This window comes from Cantharellus anzutake (genome assembly GCF_015039405.1).
Source record: "Cantharellus anzutake strain C23 chromosome Unknown EI90scaffold_3, whole genome shotgun sequence".
Lineage (NCBI taxonomy): Eukaryota > Fungi > Basidiomycota > Agaricomycetes > Cantharellales > Hydnaceae > Cantharellus > Cantharellus anzutake.
In genome coordinates this window covers 989,010-1,003,870 of record NW_024066953.1, presented here as the reverse complement: position 1 = coordinate 1,003,870, position 14,861 = coordinate 989,010, and the positions used below count along the sequence as shown (strand labels likewise).

Here is a 14,861-nt window from a genome sequence, read left to right as displayed (position 1 = left end):
GCCACAGACGGCCACTGCATCTACAACTGGAAATGGGAGTGTAATTCTTCCACAGTCGGCCTGTTTGGGGGAGCAGGAGGGCTCTCTGCCACTTTAAGTGCAAAGAGGCCAGTTTTGGGCTGCCAGCGAATAGACTCAAACTCATCTTGAGGCGGGTTTCCTGACCTCTTCAACATCTCCGTTGTTCGAAGTTCGATGCCCTCAAAAAGGTGCCTTGCAGAATCGGCAATGAAACAAACAACACGGGGGTAGATAGATCCTTCTGCAGGGTAGATCCTTTGGCGGAATGCACGCTTGAAGCGGCGAAGGTGACAAAGGATGAGGCAGAAACAAAGGAGACCTAGATATTCCTCTTCACTCAACTCGAGGGGCCTACGCAGGCACATTTTTTCACACACATCAGATCTGAACGTCACCTCAATCACGTTGAACAATATGCGTCCTGAGTTGGTTGTCGTCGTCATGATCTGGAAGCGATTGTATTCAAAGAGGTCCTGCGAGTAGATCCGGGCCCAGAGTTTGGCTATCTCACTAGGCATGGTGTCTGGACCTTGAGGGATGAGAGGGGCTGGTGCACGATCCAGGAGAGTCATGACTGTGGTCTTGTCAAACCCACGAGAAAGGGTCTCACTGATATATCCAAGCTCATAGACACCGGTGTACCTGCTTGGCATATAGTCCTCCATTTCAATATCTTTGAGAACAGCATCGGGGTATCTTGCTTGGAGGTATCGCTTGAGGCTTTGAGCTCCCTCCTGTGTCTTGCAGAGCAAGTTAAGACAGTGAGTCGTACCAGCCCGGCCAACAACTTCCTGGTTCACAGTGCGGTCACGTACTTCTCGATACGCAAGAACGCCCCACCGCCCGACAGCCTCCAAATCATCGCGCAGCTCCACTGCCGGACCTGACAGCCGTATGGATGTGCCTAGCCACACATCAGGGGTACGATGGCCCTCCTTAGTAGCACTAGGCGGGACGATACAAGGTATGGATTGAAATGACAGCGGAAGAGGATGATGAGGTTGGTAGTATGAGAAAGGGATTCTGACAAACGCCGCCTTCAGTGGAGCATGGGCGCCGATGGGGAACGGGACTCTCATGGTCTTCCATTTTGTTCCCTCCAAGGCCACACTAGAATGCAGGCCTTCCTTGTATTTCAAGTCTACCCAGACTCCTTGCAGCACGCTCTTCACCTTGGCAGAGAAGTCCTTGAATGGGATAGGAACCCCCTCAGGGACAAGCGCTGTGAGACATTGCTCCATCACAAAGAGCTGAGCAGAAAAATCATTTGATGGAGCTGTGAGCAGGGTTTGCTGCGGCGGACGGGGCCGCGCAATGATTTCTGTAACAGCAAAGTCAAATCCTATAGTGATGTCTCCCCTTGCAGCGCCTTGCAAATTCTTGGAGTGAGCGCGGCTCCGTATTTCCTGCTGAAGGGCATGTTCTGCTACCGAATCAAGGATGGGCGGACATGATCGAAAGATGGCGAAGCGGTTGTCACCATGTTCCACTCTCCAATGGGGAACTCCCCACCGTTCCAGAGTGAGAGCATATGCCTGGGCGGAGGCACTAAGGCTGGAGTCGTGGACCTCAGTACGGGTGCCGTCTGAACCATCAAAGATGGTCCCGATGGCCTCTTCCTGAAGCGGCCAGGTCGGAAGCTCGTTACCACCCAATATGGCACATGCATCAAGGGAAATAAGGAGGCAGTAGCGAAAATGCCCTTGTAGCTCTCCGATCTGGCGTTCAATCTCGCCAACCGTTTCATGGTGATAAGTCTCGGACTGCGCAATCATTCGGGCTTGGAGAAGCTTCTGAAGATAGGCTTCCGATTCAGGCTTCAGTATCGCCATGGTTTCACGATGTTTGGGGAGGATCTCGGTGCAGCAGAGATGAGAGACGGTGCTCTGGACACGGTGAAGAAGTTGACTCAGCACAGACTGCGTGCCCATGATCCGTTCCCTCCACTCAGACGTTGGGAGCCAATTCAGATTATCAGCAGAACGTTGCAAGTCAATGTTAAGGATCGGTGCTTCGATATAACGAAATGGGGGGTGGCGCTCAATGAGCGCGAGGTGTGGACGAAGCAGGTCGAAGCTGACTGGTCTCTGGCAAAAGTCCACGAACTCCCGATACTTCAGAGAAGTGTTTAAGACACTTGTTCTTGCCGGAGGGGTGGCATCAACCCAGGAAGCATATGTTCCATTGTAAGGACAAACATCACGGGTATTTACTGCCACGATGCGGATTGCCATCTGACGGTAAGCTCGCTTGACAGCGGATTCTGAGGTAACCTTACGTGTTAGACTGGAATGGCCTGATAAATGAAAACGGTATACCACTTACGAGATAGCCCTTCCCTCCATTTTCGAACATGGTCTGCAGCCTCGGGAGTGGGGGAAAGGGGCCAAATGGGCAGAGGGGGGGCTCCTGTCGATATCATCACGTAGTGTGAGAATGGCAAATAGAACGCTGTAATATACTGTGCATACCTCGAATAATCATAGCTTCTTTCAGCAAGGACATTGTACCCCCTTCCTGCGCCATGATCTGTTCGACTGAGGTGAACGATGCGACATCTGAGGCTGGTGCTCTTGGTCTCGGCGGTGGCTCAAAGGAGGATGGCAGGGGTGGACGAGAGGGTGGGAATCCTGATGTGTATTGGGAGAAAGGGGCTGAGGTATGGGCTAGGTTGAACTGTACATCTTCCCCAACTGGAGGTGAACGAGGGCGATGCCGTTCTGGGGGATAACGAGGTGCTCTCGCACCTGACAGCAGCTTATCGGAGGATGGCAGGGGAGGAGGACGAGAGTGTAGGTTTTCTGACCAGTTAAGGGGGGTCGGGTTGGAGGTGTGGCCTGATGGCATTCTGGCTTGGTGGAACCGGACATCTTCCATGCCTGGAGACGAAAGATGGCGATGGTGTTCAAGTGCATGTGGAGACTCTGCACGATGGTGTCTAAGGCCCCCCAATCCTGAATGGCCCGAGAAGCGAGAGGAATGATGAGAGAATTCCTCGGATGAAGACACTGGACGCGGAGGCCAGGGGCTTTGATGAACTGGATGTTGCTCCACCGCTCGCAGGTCATGCGGATGGTAAGAGCTTTGTACATGCTCTGGTGATCTGCTTCTTCGTGCAGGTGAGCGTTGACGTGAGGAACGGCCTCGCTGACGCCATTGATGTGTGAAGCTCGTGCTCTGAGAGGGGACTCGTGGATGCAGCAAACGCTTCTTAATGGACCTCCTGCGACGCTGAGAGGCGTGTGACGCTGATGGCACATCGGAATCATCCCTTTCCGAGGCTAACGTGGAGGCCCCCCACCTTCCGCTCTCCCACTCATTGTCACTGAGGAATTCTTCTGGTTCAGAGGAGGCCCCATCGTCGTCCTCTGGAAAGCGAAACGGCACATGAAATCCCACTCGGATATGTCCATCCGCTGTGAAAGTGCAAAGGGAAAGGAGGCGAACCGCTCCAGGAGGGTAGGTTGGCCCCGCGGGCTTGGAACGGTTGCGATATTGGATGTCGTTAAACATGATAGCCAGCTCGTGCACCAGACCGATTGGTCCTGATGTTACGGGGTCCACATTCTGTATGAGATGCTGTTCCCAGTGCTGCATGCAGACACATTCTGCAATGCCCTGGCTAGTGCCCTTTGTTGCTTTCTTCATCGACTTGGTCCACTCCGACGGTCTCACCCTCTTGAGGGAGACTTCACCCAATGTCTTTCCAACTGTCCACCCAGATTTGGTGTCAGAGTAGGTAAACGGTATAGGCTTGGGCGATAGGATAGGTGGCGGCATGGGATGGACAAAACACCGCAAGTACCGTCGTGCATCATGGGGAAATTGGTGATATTGCAGAGGGGCAATTTCAGGGTCATTCTGGTGACATGAGTTAATGGCATTTTGAAGCCATGGGCAGGAAATGAGGCATTCGGATGGAATGATGTATACTTCGAATGCAGCGTAGTAATAATGTATCGAGTACGGTGAATCCAGCTTGCACCCCTGAAACGTTCCATCCAGTGAGTGATCCACACCAGGGCTAACTACCTCCTCTACGATCGGAATCCGTTCCTGTCCTGAAAGGAAGTGGGAGGGACGTAGGGGGCCATCCTGTGAGGGTAGTTCAAGTGCACGAATATGAAAAATGCCCTGACGGTTTATCTTCCAGCCTTGATGAAGACGAACAGCATTGGGAACAGGAATGGGGGACAATGTGGCAGAGTCAAGGCTCATATGCACAAACGGGAATGCCGTATAACAAGAGGAGGGGGGAGATGGTAGTGAGAAGCCCAATTGCAAACCAAGCCTAATAAGATTTAGTATTAGCGAAGGATGGCGGGCGAAGCAGAGGCAAAGGCAACAAGCACTAGAGTGGAACAATGAGAACTATCACACCTCGTGCAGCAGCGTGGAGGAGGGGGTGAATACGATGGTGACTAGGCCAATCGTGTAGAAAGCCTGCAGGCTCGTATCGGTACTTCAACGATATCCAGTGCGTCGAGTGAAGCAGGGGCGATATAGTGAAATGACGAAACCTATTCCACCTGGCACAGCAGTGTGTAAGCACCCCGCACGACCTGAGTGGTTGGAGACTGCATTGAAAGCTGGGTGTGGCCTAGCAGCGGGCTTTGCCCTAGGACGCTGAACGAAGGGAGGTAAAGGCGACTAACGCAGTCGAAAGATCTTTCACACCCTGGTACAGCAGCGTGTAAACACCCTGCACGACCTGAGTGCCTGGGGGCATTTGGTATCTCTGTAATAGCAGCGAGTCACTAGAACACTCTGCTTTCCACAAATGCCAAACGCCACTGAATTGAATGGCCCAGCATGATGTGGGGTGTGACGCCTCTGTTTCGAATGGAAACTGTAGAATAGATTAAGTAAAATTGTTACCTACTTGACAATGCAGTTATACACCTGGTCCACTAAGACCTGGGACCCTCTGATCGACGAGAGGTGTGCGACACTGGGCAGGGTGGCGGAGCTACGAAGAGGGTATCGATGAGATCAATGATCGAATGGTGCTGGTATGCAGGCTAACCACAAAGCGGCACTTACGTTTACGATGATTGGCTGCCACTCCCATGCTGTCTGAATCGAGCTGCCCATAGTTCGACGTCCGGTTTCAAAGTGCCAAGTTTTGGGGCCGCGTTCGATATTCCAAATGTGGCGAGTATAGAAGTCGAGGAAGGTTAACAATCCTGAAGATGGAACTCTGAGGGAAGAAAGATGTGCATGCACTCACCTTTGATGATGAGGGAAAGGGGTGATGCGAAAGATGAATGACATTGAAAATGAGTGGGTCCACTGGCTCGTGACCTTTGTTAAATTAATTGTGACATCGTCATAAATAATCCAGGGGATACCTACCTCGTCTGATGGCACTTTAATAATATATTGGCGAAGTGGTGATAGTGATACGAGTGTCGGAAAAGATGGATGGTGTTGAAAACGGCACCGCTCGTGACCCTATTGAATTAATTGTGACATGGTCATGAATAATCCTGGCCACCGCTCTTAACAAGGATGGATATGCGCTAGCCTTTTTCCAGGAAGAGAATAGTGGTACAAATGTTTGAAAAGATAAATGGTGGTGAAAATAGTGTTTGGTCTTGCGAGCTCGTGACCCTCATCGGTTGTCATGAATAATCCTGAGGTGCAACCTGCCTTTTCTGATAGATCTTTAACCACTGATATGATGCACCATAGGACAAGAGCGCTGATATTGCGGGGAAACGGGGTCGCGGACGGCCCCGATTGTACGTAACACCTGATGAGCGCCGAGCGGCTAATACACTGCAACAACGCAACCATCGTAGAAGACTCAAAGCGTAGGAGAAAACCGTGAATCGAGCCAGAAATAGAGTGTAGGCTAACATGATGTTAAATAAGAGAGCCAGGGCCTGTCTCGGATCCCCTGAATGCTACAACCAAGATATCCGCCACTCGTTCAATGGGAGCCCACAAACTTAACCAGTAAGACATCTCCCCATAATGATAATAGGCAAGACCAGATACTAAGGAGTACTGAGAAGACAGGCCAAACCGGCACCATATCCGGCACCGCAACAGGCACATTCAGGTAGGCTAGAGATGGATGACGAATTTGATCCATTTTCAGCTATGGAACGTTGGCCTGCCATTGGAGAATCCTCAAAGTGCCCCCACTGCGGCGTCAATATCGATGAATATGCAATATTGGCATCGAGATGCATGCAACTGGAGAACGAAGTTCATAGACTTCAAGCAGAGATCTAATTAGGCGCCTGTGCCATTTAAGTTTGTTCTTAATATTTTGTACCTGTCCAGAAGTTACTCCCTCGAGTGTTTTTGCGGGGGAACCGAAATACATTGTTCTGACATATTTCAGCCTCATTGAATTACTATACATCGTGTGTGCAAACGGACAAGAGTTTCAGTCGGAACAGTGTGGCGAGAGCCGCAGTGCGGGTCGAGAACTTCATGCTTGAGCATGGGGATGTACAATGATGAAAGAAGAAAAGAGGGGAAGAACTAACCAGCATATCACACGGTGAAAGGCGAAGTAGGAGAAAAGCAAGCCAAAAAAGAAACATGTTTTGGGCAAACAGGGGAAATACTAGAAGTAGATGTAAAGTAGCACAATGAACATCAAAGAAAGAGGTAAAGCTTAAGCGCACAACGAACGGATGCGAGGGGTCTATTTGACAGGGTTTATCAAATAGGAGGTTCACCCTTTATCATACTTTGTAAATGAGGACGAATCACTTAGGTCATTTTACGGAAAGGACACCCTATGGAAAGCAGAGTCAATGCCCAGCACAAGAACATGAGAACACATGTTACAAAAATGGGGCCGGAGGCGCCCATTTTCGTCCATTCAAGGCGCAGGGAAAAGGAAAGGGGAAGGGAGGTGGTTCATTAGGGTCTACAGATGGTTTCACAGATGGTTTAACATGTAGTTTAACAGGTAGTGTGGCAGCGGGTTTTTCGTTGATTATTGATTCGTTAAACTTAATTATTTATACAAATCATGTGATACAGAACCCATAAGAGTCTAAAATGGGAAATTCCCATTTCCATAACAACACACTATCCGTCTCATGGGTTGACTGGCAGAGGACCTGCCACTAGCAAGCATGACAACAGAATCAAGGATGATGTATAGTGGGACAGTTTGTGGTGGAGCCACGAAGCTTTATTGGGATGAGGTTGAGCTTCTGAGCATTAGTTAGTGAACGTCGCTGAGGTTTCTCATCCTCTGAAGCACTTTCCTCATAAGATAACAGGTTGTCACCGGGGTAAATGTCTCAGACTGAAAAAGCGTCAGAGTCTTTCCATGCTCGTTGCTTCAGCTTGCGGAGGGGGCTTGTGATGGTGGGCGGTCCCTTGTTTGGGCGGAGCTATCCCAAAGATCGAAGGGCTCCAAATGATTTTGGCTCGATCCTGGTTATCCATATGCCTGGAGCACCTAAATTCGAAATGATCAGTCCTAAGGTTGGGATGGTTAGAGATGCCCTGTTCGTGATGATAAGTATAGGGTCCGCGCCTCTTTGTCAGCATCGTGATATCTGTCTTAAATGGTGAACCGACCCACATCGAATGCAGACATCTCGACGAGGGGAAAGAAAGGAGGACGTGCTGGATGAAGAACAAGGAGCTTTCAAACTAGTTTGGAGCCTTCAAATGAGGTTACGTTGTGGAGGGAATCAGTAAGGGCTTACCGAGGAGTAACTTCACCCTTCACGCACTTGGTGGTGTTAAACGGCTAAACTAGAGGTGGAGTGACAAGTTTGAGAGTGCAGACATTGAGCGGGTGAGTGATGGTTGGTGCGAATCATGAGGAGGACATTGTTGGCTCAGAAGGCAATTGGGTCTAGTGGCTGCGAGGGAGCTGCAGGATGCTAGTCCAGGATTCACGAGTGAGGAAACACCTTACTAAGAAGAGAGGGAGCGTGGTGCAGCAGAAAACTGAGCGGGCTCTTGACAGCTGTTTGTAAGCGCCCCAAAGGATGAGCAATCATGGCTCCGTTCTCCATTGGTGGTGGTGCGCGATCCGGCTGGGGCAGGTGGTTGTTTAAACAGCTGTCTCTTGCTTTGCGGCACTGGAAACGGTTCTGGCGTGAATAGCAAGATCCAAATCAACTCACACCCAGCTAGGATTGAGTACAGCGGATCTGATGACCACGAAAAGGTGAGCAACTTCATACCCGTGAGTTTTTCACGAATCACGAAATGGGACATCTTCGTTGGGATTCAGTATCTCAGGAGAAAGTAGATACAGACTACGAATCCATCATACATAGACTCCACTAGTCGGTCAAATCTATTTGTTCTTGTTCATCATCCATCACTAATGGGAAGTCCGTGTGATCGATTTTGAGCTCGGAATAATTAACGGGAAATGTTGCGGCCACTTTAGCAGCTCGGCACCGCAGTTCATGAATGAGGTCCGGATCCAGGCTTCTCCAGGTAGGCTGCCAACGCAGTGTCGATGGAGGAAGGGAAAGGATCTGTTGTTTCACCCTATCCCGAAAATTGTCGATGTTCATGTCTTTCGGCGCAGCATCAAGTCCGATGTGTATAGCTTGAATGTCAGCCATGGTCCAAACCCCACAATCATACCCATTCCATTGGTGCGGTTCCATCTGGGGCTTTTAATATATATGATGTTCACGATTCAGCGAGATGCACACCTACAGTGACTGCTCGAGTGGACCAATTGGACCAGTTGTATCCATGCTCATCATCAGGGTGGATGAACAACCAGGTGGCATTGACTAGTCCCTGAAGTATCTGATGAAAGAGGTATCATTGACACTGAGATGCAGGTTAGAGTTTGGGAACGCACTGTAAACACCCACTGTGGACCATGACAGCCTATATGAGCATTTTGCTGGAGAGGCATGCTGTCAAGATAGCGCAGCTCTCGTTGTTCGAAGTTTACAACGCCAAGCAGCCAGTGACTGCGCTTCCTTGAGTAGCATGGAATTGTCCAAGTGCTTGCATCAAAAAGATCAGTTCGGACCTTCTTTGTGGCTCGCTGAAGGTTGGTTAGTACAGGGTCCATCGGTGTAAGCATTCCCACATACATCCAACAGGTGAACTGCCATACAATGCCTCATTCCTTCACACTGAGTAGGAAACATGATCACGTGGGGGCGAGTAGTCTTGAGGATATCCCATAGCTTTTTGTCTGTAAGGTCTTGCAGCATCTCAACGTAGGCATCGATTATTGCTCCATGTATCAGCCGCTGGCGATTGACTGTCGGTAATGCATCAGGGAAGATCGCAATATGTTTGTAATATCTTGCTTTATCTCTTGTTTTGCTCTCATTCACTATCTAATGAGATATCAGTGGCATGAGTCACTGGGGAGCCTGGGAGGATTCTTACTTTTCCGGCGTCTTGAGGCAGAAGCAACTCCATTATTTCCTTCCAAATTTTGGTTGGCTTTTGTTGTTGGATGGACTGGGTGGGTGAACGGATGGCATCGAAGATTGTTGTAATTGGAGGAAGACTTTGGGGATGGGGGTTCTCATTCCAGAACTTCTCCTCAATACTTTTGTTGCAGCCAGGACTATCTGCATCTCTCAATCTATGAGGAACCAAGTCCGTAAGAGGTTCAGTGTGTGGATCAGGATTGTCAATGGGGTCCATTGTCTCATCGAGTCATATCTCTGGTTCACCGTCTGAATGGTTTACGGGTATCTCAGGTTCGAGAGTATCGCCTGGGCCACTGCCACTGTCAGTAGAGGGCTCGATATCATCAATATCGTCGTTGTCATCCGGCTCTGGGCTCATCCGGATAAGTCCAGTGAGTGCACTTAGTTCATTTGTGACTACAGCATCGTCTTTGGGGTCTATGCCGTGTGTTCCTGAGGATAGAGTTGCGGAACCAGGGGGGGGAAGGCGGAAGGAGGAATACTCCATGGCACTCGGTGCAGCCTGGGGGTCTGAATGTTCTAGGTTTGCAAGCAGGTAGTGTGTCGATGCACGCCACAGATTGACGCAAGGAAATGGTCCGTTCATGATTGTATCACGGCACTTGAGTAACAACTTGAGGCGTAGTTGCCATCGATATTTATAAAGAGCTGGAATCAATGTTAGTGTATTGGTGATTTGTGGGAATTGTAGGACATACGATGAATATCGTCTGTGGTCCGAATCATGGAGTCTACCGACTGGACGATCCAGGTGCGCGCGTTGAGTTCCTCTCGAGCGAGCCTAAGCTTTTCTTCCTCAATACGAGCGAGCGACAGCACTGCTACTATGCCATGGCGAACCTGCTGATCGACAATAAAGGCAGGTGGTTTCTCATCCAGGTTCCAGTTGGAAACCCACAGGCTCTCCCACATGTTTGTCCACTGCTCATCACTGGGATCCATGTTAAGCAGTATTTTGACGTCCATTTTGGTGTGCTTCAAAGAATCCGGGAGCCAGGAGGGCCTATCGGAACGCTCGAGGCTGTTGTCATATCCATACAATCCCGACCTCCGCTCCGGGCTCCCGGAACTCCGAACTCCGACTTCCGGAGCCCTACTTCCCTTCCGTCACCTTCTCCTTGCCGACTCCCAAGAGGTTATCCCACCTCCGGCTCAGACACCACCTTCGGTCCGACTCCGGAACATTCCGGGTCCGACCCCAACCTCGACACCTTCCAGACGAGTACGCAAAACCTATGCTCCCGACTCCGGACCTCCACTCCGGTATCCTGTTCACGTCTCGTCTCCGGAACCTCCGGTCTTAGCTCCGACCTCGGACTTTGACCCCACCTCCGCTTATACCCATTGTATTGGTTAGCTCATTCCATTTAATTACGTTTGCCAATATTCCGGAGTTTAACCTCCGAGTTCGGACTTTCCGGACTTACTCCGGACCTTGCAACTATTGCATTGTCCATTTCAATTCTGCTATACTCCCTCATTCCTATTTGGGCTGCTGCTTCTTTTCTATTCAGTCAGCTAGCCATTCCCGACTCCCATCCTCCTTCCTTCCTTCTTGGGCCTTGGCCCTTCATTCCTCCTTTGAGAAACACCATTGAGTCAAACACTTGACCCTCGGTGTTGTTCCCCTTTCCATCTCCCTTTGTCTCCTTTTGTCCTACCCTTGTTCCTTTTGATTCCAGACCCCTCCTTATATACAATGTACCTAGTAACTTGTAACCTCAGTCCGAAATCGACTGGAATTCCCCCCAAGAGACTTTCCCTCTGCTAGATCCGAAATTAGGGACCCCCAGGACAACCAGCAATGGCACAGCGCTCCACCTGAGTCGCTGAGGCCGAGGTCCTTCCATGCTAAGTCTCCGATTCCATTCCGGAGTCGTCCGAATCCCCGCATTCTAACAGCTGTCAACAAGCTCGTTATATCGCGTGACCTGGTCGGAAATAACACGGGCACGGTCTTTTGCACTATTGAACACTGAGACCATCTTCGAGTAGCCTATAAGTACCGGATAAGCCTTCAAGCACATCACCATTCACCTCAAATGGGGTTGTGCTTACCAACTTTTGTAATGAGTCGTCCTCCACGCCGTTGCGAGCTTCGAATAGGGTTCATCTCGTCCTGGTACTTGGCTAAGCGGATAAGGATGGCATGTTTGCGGAATCGGGCCAGGATGTACTTCTCCATATAGTCCCTTTCTGTGCTAGATGGATTTCATGGAGGTTTCAAATCAGACAGGCCAATTTGAGCTGTCAGATCTCGTAGGCGTTGTTGAGATTCATCACGCAACAACCATACATGCTGAGCGGCTTGGAAATGTTCGTCAAGATTGATAGGGCTGTGGGACAGTGTTTGCGCCAAGCTGATTCGGTCCAACTCCTTCTTTACAGCATCCAATGCTTCCGAATGTGCTTGCGCTGACCGTTCGGCTTCGAGAAGTCTCGCAAACTTTTTCATTCCGGCTTGGTCATTGTCTAGACCATAACCAGCATAGGTCAACGGCGAACACGGGATTGGAAACAGACATACAAGTTCGAACGGAGAGCTGCAAAGTCTTTTGCTCTTCCCACTGGGATCGAAGGAAAGGAGTTGTGAATCCCCTGTCACTCTCCAAATCTTTAAGAAAATCCATCAGAAGCGCCTCCTCACGGAGAATGGTGGCCAGTTTGGACCTCGCCAATGAAGCAAGACGGTCTCGGCCACGGATCGCAATCTTCTTGATTTTGTGGTCAATAGTTGTGATTCGTTTAGCTGGCTATAGTTTGGGGAGAACCTTGGATAAGATAGGGTTGTCGAACAAACAGTGTTTGGCCTGGTGAGACTCACACTCATTATGCATTCAGGCGCTATTGTATCAACAATTAAGGACCATAGCCGCTCATTTCCTTCCCCGTTTGACTTTCCGAACCCATTTCGTTTCCAGGGGTGAAATGCGATTTGACAACAGAATTGATGTGCATAGGCATGGAAGACTGAAACGGCGATGCTCAATCTAGGAGCGATTTCAGGAATGAGATTGTACTTTGTTTGTATATCAAGAGGTTGTACCTGAATGCTACACAAAGTCATACCTTGGCAATTGATCGATCGAGAACACATCCAACATCATACATTAATCCAATGGTGGCGTTTGAGGGTAGTTGGCGGTTGAGTGCAAGGAGCATGGCAATTGAAAAGTGCTGCTGTTCACCTGGAGTGCGTACATCGCAGAGGAAAAGGGGGATATCATGACGGCATACAGTTGCCATCAGACCCTTCAAACGGAATGTATCCGTTTTCGAGGCAGTCCGTTTTCCATGTTTTGTGGCTCTGTGTGATTCTTCACATTCATCAATAGCACCATCCGGTACAAGGGATGAGGGACGAGATTCTTCCGAACAACCTCTAGATGCAGCTCGTGCATCAGAGACATGGAGGGCAGCTTCCTCAATTTCGGCATCGGTGAGGAATGTACAGGTTTCATTCCAGGGAAGGACCATGTCTCCTCCAATGAACATGTACTGCCTATGTTGCATATTACCATCCATAGCGACGATGACGTGAGGACATCTAGGGAAACACTTAGTATACCTGTTCTCGGAGGACATCCATGAGAAGACTAACTCGTTGGCTGAACTACCCCATATCAAACCTCCAAAACATTGGGGGCATCTCGCACGGAGGTATGGGCTGGCGGTGGTGTTGGATGGGTTGTGAATGAGCCTTGCTCGCTCAGGGACCATCGACGGAAGATCCTGTGACGTCTTTGTGAAGGTTGGGATGCCGTGGTCAACAGATACCATGCCATGGGACGTAGCGACTGAAGGATCTCCGTTGTGAGCAGGAACAGCGTGGATGGACCCGGCGGACTCGGCCAGCGCGGAACACCATAGCGGTGCATCAGGCGCCACAAGGGATGAGGGATGGAGGAATTCTCTCTCCGTTTCAACGTCTACTAAATCACGTAAGGCCTGGAACCAAGTGATCGCCTCACTAAACGACTGGAGAAAAGGGTCCTATATGAACGCCAGATCATGAACATGCCAATTCCTGACAAATAACAAATGAATCTCACGTTGTGGGTGAACTCGTAGCCATTCTCTTGTAACATGGAAAACAAAGCGGCATGAAAGGAGGCAGCCAGGGTATATGAGTCCACATGTAAGGCTGAATACAGCGAAAGGACGTCGAAATGGAAGGCAACTTGAGGCATTACAGGTGACCCCGGAAAGTAGCCAGACTGGATGATGCTAAGCGGGAGAGTATTAGATGGACATTCACAATATTTGAACATCCGCCGCATGGCACCTGGCCCGGGGTCATTGGGTCATTGTTTGTTGAGCGAGATCAGAACGGAAACGTACCTGAGAACGCGATCGTCATGAGCGAATGAAACCGGGGAGACGCATTGCAGTGAGAGCACAGCGATACTGCCGGTGTTTGTAGTTTTCCGTTTCTGTCAAATGACGTCTCGCTGGGGGTGGCAAGGGGTATGCGTCCTGCCTTCTTTGCCTCTACTTCTAGATAGATTTCCAGTGCGTTGTGTATTATATCGCAGTGCCAATGGAGCCATGCAGCTTGCTTTTGCGGATTTCGTAATGCTCTCTTGGCCCGTTTTTGGGAAGCTGACCGCGAAGGTGTAGGGGGCAAGGCGGAGTCTGGGTTTGAAAGAGCGGGTTCTGCGATACCTTCCAGCCAACCTTGAGGTGATGCCTCCCATTTCGGTGATTCCTTTTTTAGAGCCGGCGTTGAAGGGGGAGTCGAAACATTGCTGGCATCTGTTGATATTGCATTTCCTACATGATCGTGGCGATTTGGCACTGGCCACCAATCTCTAGATGCGATTCCAGGCCCCCAGCGTTGGGTCATCACGGTGCCACTGGCGTTTGCTATCTCGACACGTCGCGATGGCTGGGGAATGGGGACTTCAGCGGTTGGAATGCGCTCATGTCCTTTCTTTTTGCACATTGAGGGTTTGGATTCAGGTGCAGACTGGCCACCAAGGAGATCCACATATTTTTTGGGTTTGCTTAAATTATACGGGTGATACTTTTTTACAGGAGAGGTAGTAAGGCGAGGAATTACAGGCTTATGCCTCGGCATGGTATGTAGCCGTTAAGAGATAGGGTGAACGGAAAAGAACAGGACAGGCTCTTCTCAACAAGTATGCAGCGGTTGCGTGGCTAGTCTAAGATATACTCAGTCAGCTGCACATTCAGTCAGTGTGTGTAGCTGTGGGGCATACCAATAGGCAAACAGGGCAATTGGTGGGCAGTGGAGCAGTGGTATGGTGCTGGAACTATCAAATATGCAGTGGGGCACACGTCGGTCGGATGGGAGCCCCAGTCAAATTGTACCGTTTCTCTCAGCACTTGGGCGCCGGATGGGGTGCGCATAGTATCCAGATGAAATGAGAATACGGGCTCGCTAAGACGGACTGGATAAAGGGTGGC

General features: G+C 50.0%; 3 protein-coding genes across 3 annotated transcripts; all 3 read right to left on the bottom strand.

The window, feature by feature from the left end:
• Positions 1-20: 20 nt before the first annotated feature.
• EI90DRAFT_3115980 (uncharacterized protein) lies at positions 21-4,239 on the bottom strand (the record flags this gene model as incomplete). Its single annotated transcript, XM_039062846.1, has 3 exons — positions 21-2,284; positions 2,347-2,430; positions 2,493-4,239. 3 exons carry the CDS (start codon positions 4,237-4,239, stop codon positions 21-23), a joined length of 4,095 nt encoding a protein of 1,364 aa, XP_038922745.1.
• A 4,058-nt stretch (positions 4,240-8,297) lies between these two features.
• Positions 8,298-10,397, bottom strand: EI90DRAFT_3011650 (uncharacterized protein; the record flags this gene model as incomplete). Its single annotated transcript, XM_039056490.1, has 7 exons — positions 8,298-8,639; positions 8,686-8,781; positions 8,837-9,028; positions 9,078-9,329; positions 9,382-9,648; positions 9,691-10,079; positions 10,130-10,397. The coding sequence occupies 7 exons, from the start codon at positions 10,395-10,397 to the stop codon at positions 8,298-8,300; spliced, it is 1,806 nt and encodes a 601-aa protein (XP_038922744.1).
• Positions 10,398-11,643: 1,246 nt separating this feature from the next.
• Positions 11,644-14,511, bottom strand: EI90DRAFT_3115978 (uncharacterized protein; the record flags this gene model as incomplete). Its single annotated transcript, XM_039062845.1, has 7 exons — positions 11,644-11,903; positions 11,959-12,184; positions 12,256-12,450; positions 12,501-12,978; positions 13,033-13,424; positions 13,484-13,716; positions 13,773-14,511. The coding sequence occupies 7 exons, from the start codon at positions 14,509-14,511 to the stop codon at positions 11,644-11,646; spliced, it is 2,523 nt and encodes an 840-aa protein (XP_038922743.1).
• Between the last annotated feature and the right edge of the window lie 350 nt (positions 14,512-14,861).